This window comes from Mytilus edulis, chromosome 11, assembly GCF_963676685.1.
Source record: "Mytilus edulis chromosome 11, xbMytEdul2.2, whole genome shotgun sequence".
NCBI classification, from domain to species: domain Eukaryota; kingdom Metazoa; phylum Mollusca; class Bivalvia; order Mytilida; family Mytilidae; genus Mytilus; species Mytilus edulis.
The window spans coordinates 18,827,798-18,842,342 of record NC_092354.1 but is presented as its reverse complement, the minus strand read 5'-3'; the positions used below and the strand labels follow the sequence as shown (position 1 = coordinate 18,842,342).

The window sequence follows — 14,545 nt, the reverse complement described above, 5'->3', positions numbered from 1 at the left end:
ATATATTGTTTAATCTAGAGAGAAACATATTGTTTTGAGGGTCACCTTTGTACATTTGTGATAAATTTCCAAACAACAAAATATCTTGTGTAAATAGTATACTTATACCATTCTGTCGAAAGCACATTTCAGTTTGCTCAATAATTTGTTGTACATAAAAACAGTCCCACGGTATATGTTCAATTGATTCCAGTTCATTCTTACAAAAAGTACAATATGGATTTTGCACTACCCCAGTTTTGTTGAAAAAACTTATTTGTTGCCATAATTTTATGATTTATTCTATCCTGAAGCCCTCGTAGCTTAGTATTTTTTGTAATAGCAATTGATAGTTGAAAAATCTTTTTCCTGTTAAACTAAAATTGCGTCCCATCTTTTTACTCCTGTAGGAACAGTGTTGCGTTTGTTTAGCACCAAATATATATCTTTAGATCCCTTTTTGCTTTTAAGAGTGGTCTTTACAATTGATGGTATAAAAGGAGATACTAATTTATAATCTCCCCTATTAGTTTCTTTGGAAGTCTTAGTTAGCATAGATATTATGCTATTATATTTCATGATCTCTATATTTATCTGAAAACACTCCTGAAATTGATAAAAATTAAGAAAGGTACCATTCTCCCCAACAATATCATTTACATGCAGAATACCCTTACTATACCAGTATTTGAAAAACACTGGTTTATTGTCAATTTGGAATAGGTTATTCATCCAAATTGGACTAGAAAGAAAATATTCCCAGTCAGGCATATTCATTTCTTTTTTCAATTACCATTTGCCAAGCACCCAGTACGTCTTTCCAAAATTTATTCTTGATACCTTGATGTAGTTGCTTTACATAGCTATTACCACAACTAAAGAATCTATCTTTATCAACATATGACAGAAATATATTTACAATTAAAAATTCTTCTGATCCAAGTACATTTCAAAGCACATATAAAAACATGTAAATTAATCATTTTTAAGCTTCCATCAGAATAATCTTTTTGTATTACATCTTTTTTCACTCTATGAACTGGTGAGTTCAAAATAAACTTATTCCCCCTGTTTTTGAGTAACAGAAAGTTCCCCTTTATCACAACCTGCATTTAAGGATCTTACAACAAAACATTTTAAGTCAGGACAGGAAAATAAAAAAAATCACTTGAAAAACCATCTGATCCAAGCGTTTTATTGCTTTTCATTCTTTTTAAAGTTTCGCCAGCTTCATTTCACCTTCTAGTTTATCTTGTTCTTCTAAACATAACTTTCTAACATTTACATTTTTAAGACTATTTTCAATATTGTTAGGTTTACAACATTCAACATCTCTTTTTTGTACAAATTTTATAAAATAATTTAATCTGTTTAAGTATTATTTTTTGGTTTTTAAGTTAACTTCATCATGAGCTAATGGAAGTGGGGGAATTTTTTAAAAATTGCCGGGCCTCACAAAACAGTCATTGGACAAGGTTTGCTTGTGAGGTTAACACTATGGTTGTAAAAAAAGCTAGGGATGTAAATGAAAATATCGTAAGTTAACTTGGACCAGTCTTTATGTAATCAATTATTAAGCAATATGCTCAAGTGAAGAACGTCCAAATCCACCTCTTTTTCTACTGAAAAGTGTAATGAAAATTTGTATGACACATGTTCTTTATTAAAAGCCATTTTTTTGCAGGAAAGCCAAATTACGTTTGTGCTCCAGACGGTACCATTTACATTGCAAAAGCAATGAGAATAGTTCTCATTGGAAAGACAGGAGCTGGAAAAAGCTCAACAGGAAACACAATCCTGGGAGAAGAAGCATTTTTAGTCAGTGCCTCAGGAACGGCTGTCACAACTAAATCAGATAAAAAAAGTTCAAATCGATTTGGTTACGAAATGCAGGTTATAGACACTCCAGGGTTATTCGACATTGATGCTGCTACAGATGACACGGAATTAGAAATCGAAATAAAGAAATCGATTGCGTTAAGCACACCCGGCCCAAATGCAATAGTCATAAACATTGCTGCTGGTCGCAACACAGAAGAAGATATGCATGCAATTAACCGCTATATCGAATTGTTTAATGACGAAATGTATGATTATACAGTTGTTGTTTTCACAAAATTTGATGAATGGGTCATTAATCAAAAAAGAAACAAAAAACCTTCAGAATTTGCAGACTTTTTAGATTCCTTGCATATTGTTATAAAACAATTCCTAGACCGTATAGGTAAACACAGATACATGGTCTTCGACAATTCAAAAGAAAACAAAGAGGCTGACGAGCAAGTATTGGAACTATTGACCAAGATTGACACATATATAATGAAAGTAAACGAATGTCCATTTTACACTCACCAATTTCATGCTTTATCCAATCTAGCTATAATCAGTTTTCAGATTTCCAATAATGTTGGACTGGCGTTTGCACTAGAGAATCACTGTTTGATGAGTCAAATATACAAGCTTATTATATTTCTTAAACGTAAGATATGTCAAATTTGTGAAAAGGTATGCCCATGTTTCTGTAAAAGTCAAAGGTGTGCCTCATTTGAACTTTCACTTTTGGAAAAAAATCTTATCTAATAAAAGGGTTTAAGACAATGGTTTTTAAAGATACTGAGGTAAATAAAATTGAAAGTTATTTCACGTTTTTTCACAGACAGTAATGGAAAAAATATTAGAATGATAAAAAAAACAATGTTATGGAGTTATAATATCCATCACTGTATTGATATATTACTTTTTAATATATAAATGAAATAAAAGAGTACTAATTGACTGAAAAGTTTGTTCTCGGGTCAAAACAATGTAAACGAAATCAAATAATTCGATGATGAAACAATAGAGCCAGATATTTCAAACAAAATTGGACGCTAATTTTCCATGAAATGATAATAATATAAAATAACAATTACAAGGAGTCTGTCACTCATGTCTAAAAATGTGTCTAGGAAAAATATACAGTTTGTAAGGTGTTCGTTATACAAATAGTACAATGACGACAAAATGTTCATTGTAGTAACTGTTTTGTTATTTTATGTATTTAAAGCAAAACACATATGCTTTCAATTGACCGAACCCAGTGTCTGTTCCACGAACGAATGTAATTTATATGGAAATTGTAAAACAATACAAATAAAGTAAAACATAAAATTGAGAATTGAAACGGGAATATGTCAAGAACCAGCATCCAATAAAGAGCAGAAAATAAATCGAGGAACGACAGCAATTGGTCTTTAAAACAAAGATAAGATTTCGCAACCGGTGTCGTACTTCATCTAGCTACACACTATATGGCACATTTTCAATCAATTTATATTCACATGTAGTATTATTAATAGAAGAATATACATAAATCAAACGCATTAAAAAAATTGTTATGAAATAAATAAACATTTGTATAGAATGCCCCTATAGAGGACGACTAATGTTCCTAACTAATTAAATCTCTCAAACACGAAAACCTTTTTCTTTGAAATTGATAGGGTGTTAATACACCACAAAAGATGAGTTAAGATATAAAAAGATCATTGATTTGGTAGTATCTTTGTGGGTATGAAGCACTTACGAAGAAAAAAAAAACACACACAAAATCTTCGAACTAGTTTAACGTTAACACCCAGTTAGCTGTACATACGTTGAATTTTGACGTGTTTCAGAAATAAATAAATTACAAATTGTTTGAATTGTCAAAACATAGTCGATGACCATATAAAAAGAGTGTAGCAATGACAAGGAAATTCAAGTTTCCACAGAAAAATAGTTCTACAGATAAATGAATGCATCTATTTTAGAGAATACTTGATTTTTAGAAAAAATAAGAATAGCTTTCTATACAAAAAAAAAACGTAAAATCACAAAAATCCTGAACTCCGAGACAAATTAAATCGGAAAGTACATAATTACGTGGAAAAATCAAATGATAAAACACATAAAAGACGAACGGGCACATACTCCTGACTTGGTACAGGCATTTTCAAATGTAGAAAATGGTGGATTGTACCTTGTTTTTATCACTTATCCTCTCACTTTGTACGACAGCTTCGTCAAATTACGTTACATTTACAACGATGCGTGAACTTAACAGACATTATAAATAAAATAGTTCTGTAATATTTCCAAAAAGAAATTTCGACTGACAGTTTTGTTTCTCTTATAAACCACAGGTATATGAAAATTTTGACAAACATCGGTGACAGATTTGAAATTGATCACAACTAGGCAAACTATACTTATCGAAAATCTGATACATTGAATCCAAAGATGGTCCGGAATTTAAATAAGAAGATGTGATCTGAGTGCTCATGCCAACTAACCATCTTCGCTCCCAATTTTAGATGAAAGTATTTATCTTTAAAAGGAGCCTGGCTCACATTGAGCAGCAAGCTAAAAAGCCAAAGATGATAAATGTAGAACAGTTTAATAACATTAACGGTTCCAATTTTTCCTGCACCAGATGCGGATTTCGACAATACATGTCTCTTCAGTGATGCTCGTGGCCAAAATATTTGAAAACCAAAGCTTATTTAAAAGGAGAAAAGCTATAATTCAACAGGTCCAAAAAGTATAGCCAAATCCGTGAAAGGAATGAGAGCTTTGCATGAGGGAGATACATTCTTTAATTTATAATAATTTCAAACATTTTGTAACATCAAAATTTGATAACACAAAATAAATCCATATTTTTATGCCAGTACCGAAGTACTGGCTACTGGGCTGGTTATACTCACGGGGACTACGTCCACCAGCAGAGACATCGACCCAGTGGTAGTAATAACATTAACGGTACCAATTTTACTGCACTAGATGCGCATTTCGACAATACAGGTCTCTTCAGTACTGCTCGTGGCCAATATATTTGAAAACCAAAGCTTATATAAAAGGTGAAGAGCTATAATCCAATAGATACAAAAAGTATAGCGAAATCCGTGAAAGGAATGAGAGTTTTGCATGAGGGATATACATTCCTTAAAAGAGGGACGAAAGATACCAAAGGGACAGTCAAACTCATGAATCTAAAACAAATTGACAACGCCATGGCTAAAAATGAAAAAGACAAACAGAAAAACAATAGTACACACGACACAACATAGAAAACTAAAGAATAAACAACACGAACCCCACCAAAAACTAGGGGTGATTTCAGGTGCTCCGGAAGGGTAAGCAGATCCTGCTCCACATAATTTATGATAATTTATAACATTTTGTAACAGCAAATTTTAATGACCCAAAAAAATCCGTATTTTCAGGCCAGTCTTTTATTTTTTAAAGCAAACGAGAAACAAGAAACACCTATGAATCACATTAACAAACGACAACTGTTTTAAGACAAATGCAGAACAATGCAGCAGGTTAAAATGTTTCCACAGGCGCTTCCTTCCATACACGAAGAGACATACTATTAAATACCAAGCTGCAACAGTAGTATAACGCTGAAAGTAATAAATTGATTGAGAGAAAACAATTTCGGGTAACACTATAAAACCGAGGGAAACACATTAACTATATTACGTTACGGGAGTTAAACAACAGATGAAAGAACAGGGTCAAAAGGAAAATTTTAATTTGGAAAACATGATGTTACACATAACAACGTGTACAGGTTTATTTAGATAATTATGATAATTTTGTTGTTAGAATTATGGACCTCTTTTTCAAAACTAATAAATGTGTTGTTCAGAGTACAAGGACTGAAATACAAATTTATCGTCATACCAAATGCTTATAAAAGGTAGTGCACATGTAATATGTGAAACAAGATAGGACACAAAATAAGTAAATATTGAATTACAGAATTGCATTATAAATTGTGTTACCAGTTTGAATAAACACGAGAAGAAAGAACGATATGACAGTACTCGCAGTTAGATACCTTAAACTATTTACCAAAAAAATACATTCATAAGAGACTGAAATCAATTCAAATACATTTCCGGAATTTAGTTTTTACGCCATGGAACAGACCAAAATCATGACTTATGCAATGTCAAATCAGCATTTAATTTAATAATAAAATTCAACCAAATGTAGCAAAGACGTATCTACACTAATTGTGGTCATAAACTATGATTGATAGCAATACAGGAATACATCTGCTATTGAAGCGGACATATATGTTGTCAAGGAGATATCTAGTAAGTGTATTTAGCATACCTTCCTTTAACGTTGCCGAAAAAGGCTTTAAATGAGTAGCAGAAAATATATTTGCAATGCAATTTTAAAAACCATTTACTCAAACATGAATAGGAAAGAAACTTAAATACGGAAAAGAAAATATTTTGGAAAAAAATGCAATACTAATGAGAAGTGCAAGAGAGAAACACAAAGGCAAGGGTTCAATAAAAGAAACAAAGAAAACTTATGGGGACAAGTTGACAAATTACGTTTAGATTTTGTAAGACCGTGTCCCGTCGTGTTCAGATATTTATAATTTGGACAACAAACGAGTGAAATTTTCCAAGTGTTTACCAGGGGGTGCTCTCCTTTTAAGAATAAATTAGATAGAAGACGGTTTATAATATCTGAAAGTCTTCCACGTCCACTTAATCATGTTTATTGAATACAAAATAATCAATCTTAATTCTTACTTCATCCTATTTTTTTAATATTATAAGCCCAAAGTCATACTGCTGCACAAACCTCTGCGAATTGAGTTTAAATTCAACAGATTCCTTGCCAAAATAAGATCTATTTAATTTATTGAATATAAGCACCTGAAACTTTAATATTTAATGGTTTACAATTGATTGCAAATAATTGTTTATGCAATTACAGCCTGTTGCCTGTGTTAAAAAAAATGTCACCTTGACGTAAAAGATCATTTTTTACCCTTAAAAGATGAAAAATTATGGATGTCGGCCGTGAACACTTGAAAACGTGATCTTAATATGTTTAATTCAATTTTTTATGAAGACTAACTATTTTTATTAAATATTATCAATGAATATGCATTATTATTTAACTTTTGATGTTAACTATATAAATTGCATTTGAGTTATTGTAAATTTGAGGCAGGGAAAAACTATAACTTTTATATGTCTTTTGTCGTTTTTTGTTCATTGTCAAGACATTGTCCGTTCATCTTTGTCAGATTTGTGCGTTTGACTTTCCATCTTTATTTTTAATTGTGTCTATAATTCAAGAGCCTTTTATAACTTGTTTAACATACCAGAAGCCTTCGTTAAAAAATACAGTTTGAATATTATTGCAGAAAAGGGCATAAATGAATTCATTCAAATTTATATTTGAAATACATAGGGTTGATAAATTATCATGAAAATGTAACGCCAGTGTACCTGAAGTACATATAATGACTGAGTTACATATATAACATGTATTAGGCGAGTGACTTATTTCAAAAAGACGCTTAGTTAACGACTTTAATGCACCCACCTAACACACGGCTGTATTATATATCATTCGAAAGGTAATAATCTGTACTTTCTGTTTTGCCCGGTCGTAAAAAAATCGTACGGTGCATTTTCTGTTAAATCAAGGTCAAAAGTCGTGAAAAAACATTTCAATTTTTGCGATTACTAAACAAAAAGCCATTTTCTAATTCCTGTACCATAACATTTTCAAAAAGATCATATGAACTTTATATAACATGATACATTATTTCAACATCAAACAAAAAATAAGAGGTTACATGCGTAATATTTCCCGAAATTCATCACAAATCCTAAAAAAAAATAAAAATTGTTCCAAAAGCAAACAATATCTTAGAGGATTGATATTTGTATGCTAAAAAAATAGATAAATGTATACCTTTTAGGTCAAGGAATATTTGTTTTGTAACTTTAAGATGCAATTATTAATTATTGTTCATAGAACAGCCTTCCGTTGAAGTGTTTGCAGTTGCCCAAAAATCTGCCATCTGCAAAATAGTGATCATTTTGTTATTTTAGTTATGATAGCACATCGCTTATTGTCAATATCATGGTAGAGAATGATTTTCCATAATAACAGAAGGGGTATTTAAAGTTCGAATAGAAAAAATACGAGCTAAGTGAGGTAAAAATATGTTTTTACGCAGTCAACCTTATTTACTTTTTGTAATCATGTTTAAATGCAAACATGACTTTTGTCGCAGGCAACATTGAAGTACGTAACAATATTTGCCACCGGATGTAAAGCAACTAACAATCAATCAATCACAAGTCCCATATAAAGAAAATACAAATTGAGCTGAAACTGTTTAGATTAAGACAAAGTTGGAAGGAAATAAGGGAAGCAAATACATATCTTCGATGCCATATGACAGAGAGTAAATTTCCGAAAACTATAATGCAACAAGTTTCTGGTTGAAATTGTTTAAGGTATTTTAAAACAGTCCCCGTTAGATAAAAATTTAGGTGGCTAAGAACTGGATCGAAATACATACACTCCTTTGTTTGCTTGTCATAACTATATAAGAATTACCGTTACATTTATCATGTATATTTTCACGAGTAGGTATAAAATAGATTATAATACTTAAGATGATTTAAAAGACCTACTAAGGGCTCGTCTCCGTTGCCCCGCACATCTACTGCATTTACTTGACCGTCACACCTCCCCCACAATTTTGGCATTACTATATATTTCTTATATTTCTTATGGTAAAAATTTATCGAATATTCGTTTCATACAGAATTTCCCCCAAAAGGATCAATGCAGTTTTTAAATAATACTCAATGTATACACATTTATGGTGTAATTTGTCAACCGTAGAGTCGTGAGTATATCTTTTCGCAACATGTCTATTAAATTTTGTGTTTTATCCGGAGCATACAGGAATAGATTATGGATACATGATCGACTGTTTTCGAGCAGTTCTTATCAAGGATATATGAGAAGCTACCAACTCTCACCAACAAAACATGTCTTTTTTGTCGCATTTATGCTCGACAAATACTTTATCATAACTTTACAAATAAATAACCTTGACTTAAATTTTTCACTAATACGTCCGAAGAGTACACCTTGATTTGTACAAAATTGAAGAGAGACAAGAGTTTTTATAATCATTTAATGTGATTGTGATCTTTTAATTTTGCCAATTGATAAGAGGCTTCCAGTTTTGAATTTTCCTTGCCGTTCGGTATTTTTTTTATTTGATTTTTTATATTGATGCCTACTTTAGTTGCTTCTGTTTACAGTAATTTAAGGTAAAATACACTTTTGTAAGTGAGGTAAAGTAACTAGTAATTTTTCTATCAATCTTTTCCAAAAAGAAGATAGAGAACAGACTGGGAAATCCACCACACGAACCTTACAGAAAACTAATTATATCTAATGTTAATACAACTTGGACAGCCATTGCTCCTCAAGTAGAATTCGGTATTATTTCCAATTGTTTTTGATTTTTTTAAGTTCAAACGATCAAGGACGTATATAGTTAAATCAATTTTTGACTTTAAATAATCATAATTTTTTACTATAAAAAATGTTTCTAGAGATCAGTTTTTGGTGGGATTCGTGTAGCTTGATCTTTCGTATGACATGTCGTGTCGTGTGTACTTTTATTTGTCTGTTTGTCAATTTCTTTTTTCAGCCATTGGGTTTTTAGCTTATTTTCAATCTACGAGTTGTAATGTCCGTCTGGTACCTTTTGTCCCCTCTTCGGTACCCTGATGAAGAAAGCACAGTACATTCAAAGTGAATAATTAAACTCATCATGCAATGCAAAACAATTAATATCCCAAACGCGCGTTTTGTCTTGAAAAGATACTTTAGTGACGACCGAATAGAAATCTAAAAAAAGTGCTAAATCCGAAGAGTAATGAGGGCCAACATTTTAAAACTTATTTAAGGCAAACGTACTTATATCTGACATACATGTGTTTTTTAGCAAATGGTGACAGAGGTATTTGAGGTATGTTTTAAGTATAATTCAAAGTAAAACAGGGATACCTTATATTCTTTCAGATTTTATCTTTAAAAGATGTATCATAAAGAATCGTGACGATTGCATGGATTTTTTGTACATGCTAGGTGATATTTCAAAGATCAGAAGATTTCAAGATGACAACTGAAAGATATTAATATCATATTTTCTTGTTTAGATCGAGGTTGAAATAGCATTCTTTAGAATTGTTAAGATTGCATGTTTGTGTCAAACAAAATGTGCAAATTGTTACACTGACAAAGATATTTATATATGTAGATGAATCGCTTGAAGTGCATTGTGATATTCAATCAAATTGTAAAGGATGCATGTAATTAGATACTTGTAAACGACATTTTTCTCCAGATTGGAAAAATGATTAAACATAATTCTTTCTACTTACAGAATGCTTTTGAATAATAGAATTATTACGCATTTCAATATACTGAACTTTAAGTCTATTACTTCAGCAGGTAGCATGGCGTTTTAAAAAGAAAAGTCAATAAGTATTTGTTTTATAAAGATGTGAAATCGCCTTCAACACTAAAATTTTCATGCAATTATTTCTGATTTTGATGCATATTCTTAGTAATGTAAAATATTTGAAATCAGTCAGTTTGTTAAAATGAAAGAAAACCGACTAACGATAAATGCACAATAGGGGTAAATTAAAAGTACAGAATACTTTTTCACTAGCAATCGGCTGTTTTGAATATATTACCAAGTTGTACCCTGTTGTCATTAGGTTTGATGCGGTGATTTTTTAATGGATAAGGATATGCGTTAATTTCATCAAGTCTAGTGCAATATGGGCAAAAATTTTGTTCATAAAGCAAATATTTATTTTTTAAATCTCTTGCACATGTACGTATGGTTAAATGTTTCCTAACGTCCTACTTAATTAAAGTTGGTATAAATATACCAGGGTAAAGTCAGAGAACCTTACTTTCATTTAACTAATTAGATTTGTTCAGTAAATCCCTAATTGAAAGGTTATTAGTATTCATTTAAAAAATATGTCTTGGAAGTTATGAAATTCAAACGATACTGCGAATTTTATTGTATTAGTGGTTTTAAATTTTGTGTTTGAGCCAACGTTTCATACTTGAAGTTTCTTAACTTGTTGCTTTTAATTTCTGTAAATACTCAACTGAAAATTTGAAGCTATCAAAAAACGACGATTCTTGAAAATAATCATTTGTTATTTAATAATGATTTGTGGGACATTGAAGATTGAAAAGTTTATTTTCACAAAAATTGTGTGTCTTTCAGTAATGACAACATTCAACAATTGTTCTAATAAAATATTTGTTTCAAACAATATTGATATGTGCATCATTACAAATAGTCTCGATTGAAGCAAATTCAAAGTAAACATTGTAATTGTTATATGAGTCCCTAACTACCATAGAATAGAATTTTCAATTGATTAACAATCACCAAAGGTGTTAAACATGTCTAAAAACAAAATGCTTTAATATACTATGACTTAACTTAAACCTCAAGAAAACTTTATAATTGTCTAGTTTCTTTTACATGATTCGAGTGTTTTTAATCTCCACTGACCATTACTAGTGAACATTTGTGGACAACTTTCAAACGACTGTAAACATATACATTTTGTATTTCCTGACTTGGCTACTTTATAATTTAAAAAAAAGCTAGAATATGCCTATTATGGAACCGCTGTAATAAAAGCAATTGTTGATAACGTATTTATTAATAATCCATTTGATGTTGGATTTTCTCTAAGATTCACGACTTTTTATCAGTTGCTAGTGGGTTTTAACTAATTGTAAATCTTTGCGAGAACTCTCAGATCTCAGTTTATTCGCATATAATTTCGTAAAACCTCTTTTCCAGGTAAGAGGTAACATTGGGCGCTTGAAAACCTGGTTACCCTTACCAGCAACATGACATTCAGTGAAAGTCGTTTGTTGCTGTTTGTATTTTCAGTGTAAATTGTTATTTTTGTATAGCTATAGGATAGTTGTTTTATTGTCAATCATACCAGAGCTTGTCATTTGTATAGTATACGCGAACATATATTCACTGTTAAGTATAGGTGAAATTTGACAAAGCATGCCAAGGAAAACAGACCATGCAATTTCAGTGCCAAGTTGGCATGAAAAGAACCAAATTCATTTGTACCTTCGTATCATATATGACATGCATAATAGATAAGTTTTTTTTATCTGAATTATCATATAACAATCAAACAACTTTGAATAGTTTAAAGTCAATTTTATGTGTCTTACAATGTCTTTGTTAGGCTTATTGTCTGTTTAAAACCGTACCAAATAAAACGGGTTTCTGTTTAGTTTTGTGGCTAAACTGTACGCTAAATGTCAAATTGCGTTCAACATAGTCTTCATTCTTTGAATAATTCAATATATATGCAATAAGGCTTTTAGGTTTATTACATACACTTCATGCATATCGTGAACGAGGTTGAATAATGCACTATTCTATGTGTAAGTTCTTTTTTAATATTGAAATTGAACATACTGCTATTACTAGGTATACGACATGCAATCAAGATCGGTAAAAATTTACAAATATTTGCAATGCTAGTGATTTACAATGACGTTTAACTTAGTAGAAATCAGTTCAAGCATCTTATTCTCAACAAAACCCATTTTCTTATTGTCAAATTATACTAACTTGGTGTCATAAGAATTGAACAGCTTATATGATTCGTGTAAAGGCGTAAGAAAATGTTCATTCATGGAAGACGCTTCAACATCTTTTGTTTATTACAACTCTAAATAGCTGAAAGAAAGCCAATGAGATATAATTGATCGAATCATATATTGTGCATGTGAGATAACCAGCTTTCTACCTGTTTTCAAAGTACTCAGAAATGTATTGTTGTTGATATAAGAGAGTCGAAAGATACTAAAGCTACATTCAACATGTTCAAGTTCATCAGTCGAAAATACACTGAATACATCCTAGCTAAAAAAGGAAAAGACCAACAGACATTCAAAAGTTCAGAAAAACAACACAAAAACAAAAATGCCACACGAACCCACTAAAAAAAAATTAGGGTGATCGCTGGTGCTCCGGATGGGGGGTGGGGGTAGCTTATACATGTTGCACCCGCTGATTACTAAGGTATATTCTGATACATTTATGTATGTGTGCGTCTCTGAAAGTTTTTACATTCTAAATAAATTGTAAGGTCCAAACATGACTAAAACATTATTGACAAATTAAATTAATCCCTCTTTAAAAAGCAAAATTTAGTGGGTTTTTTATTTATTATTTTTACTTTTCATCATAATTGTCAAACTTTTTTATAACTTAATCTTTGAAATTTTTCGTTGTTAAGGGCATACGATACAGTTTTGATCCTGTATTTACAGTTTGATGAAAATTACCATATATGCTATTTTCCCCTGATTAAATCAAATATATAATAAAAATATACCTCCATGTGCTACTTTTTGAGTTAAATGAGGTCGAAATTTTGTATATATGAATTGAGAAAAAAACGTCATTTTTTGCTGTATATTTATCAAAATTAAAATAATGCACTATTTACAGTTTTATAAAAATTGGTCCACATAATCTCACTGGAGAATGAAACAAAATGTCGTTTTAAAAAATAGGGGTCCATGCACTCGTTTTCAAATTAAATCAGTTTGAATGATAAAAATCAGTCGAAAAATGCATTTTTCCCGATATGTCACAGTTTGACGTCGCGAAAATAACATTTTACGTTAGCAACGTTATTACCTCCCCTGTAACTGTATCGTATGCCCTTAAGGTTAATGCATTTTTCTAAAGACAGGCTCATGGCAAATGTGGAAAGTGTTTGGTAACATTTTAGAAAAAAAAACATTCTTTTTCCTCTAGATATAGTTATTTTATTGTTGATATCTAGATCAGTTAGAAAAATAACGAGTTCGTCAAAACTTTTTCTTTTTCGAAAACGTGTAGTTGAAGATAAATGGTTATTTTCTAAACAAAATATCCAGAAAAGCCTGAAACCATGTCAACCAAGAGGCAGTAAATTCTATAGATTGATGTATTTTACTCATTATGCCATATGCTTCTAAAGTGTATATTAGTTCGGCAAGTACTGTATTCTTAATATCAAATGCCAAGTTAGGAACATATCTAGAGTGTGTACAACAAGTGTCATGGTCAATTGTTAAATTTTCTTTGTTAACATTTAAAAGGTTGTATTTTATTACGCATTTGAATAACACTGTAATGCATGAAGATATTCTATGGAAAAGCCTTTGGACAGGAAGAAAAAAAATAATTGTTTACAAAACATTTATGATAACAATTCTTACACTTTTCTAAAACATCGTAAAACAGTCAAAAATAAGAAAAACGACAATAGACATGATAGACATGATTTTCTCGGTCAGATTGATTATTGGATTAGATGTCTTTGTCACTTTGGGTTTGGGTTGGTTATAGAAGAACAATGATATTATCTGAAAACATCACTTTTGCACATCTTTCAAGCACAATTTTGAAAAAAAAGCTATGAAAATAGTTTGGCATATATAACAAGAATTATAATAAAAATAGCTATAATCTACATACTAATATTTTACCAGCCTCATTCAAAAGATAGCTATGATGTATATGTGATTTTTTATTATTTTGTTTTCTTCTAATTTTTGATTATTCATTCATTCATTCACTCATTCATTTATTTATTCATATATTGACATACAA

At 30.8% G+C, this 14,545-nt stretch overlaps 2 protein-coding genes across 2 annotated transcripts in view; one reads left to right on the top strand and one right to left on the bottom strand.

Annotated features, from left to right (window-relative positions):
- The window catches only part of LOC139495312 (uncharacterized), a 30,577-nt gene extending 20,313 nt beyond the window's left edge, over positions 1 to 10,264 (top strand). The window contains exons 5-6 of the mRNA XM_071283620.1: positions 1,664 to 2,484; positions 10,250 to 10,264. Of these exons, the coding sequence (XP_071139721.1) occupies positions 1,664 to 2,484; positions 10,250 to 10,264 (836 nt within the window). The remainder of the gene's footprint in view (positions 1 to 1,663; positions 2,485 to 10,249) is intronic.
- LOC139495273 (adhesive plaque matrix protein 2) overlaps positions 1 to 14,545 on the bottom strand; it is a 227,403-nt gene that overhangs the window by 134,135 nt on the left and 78,723 nt on the right. The window lies entirely within an intron of this gene.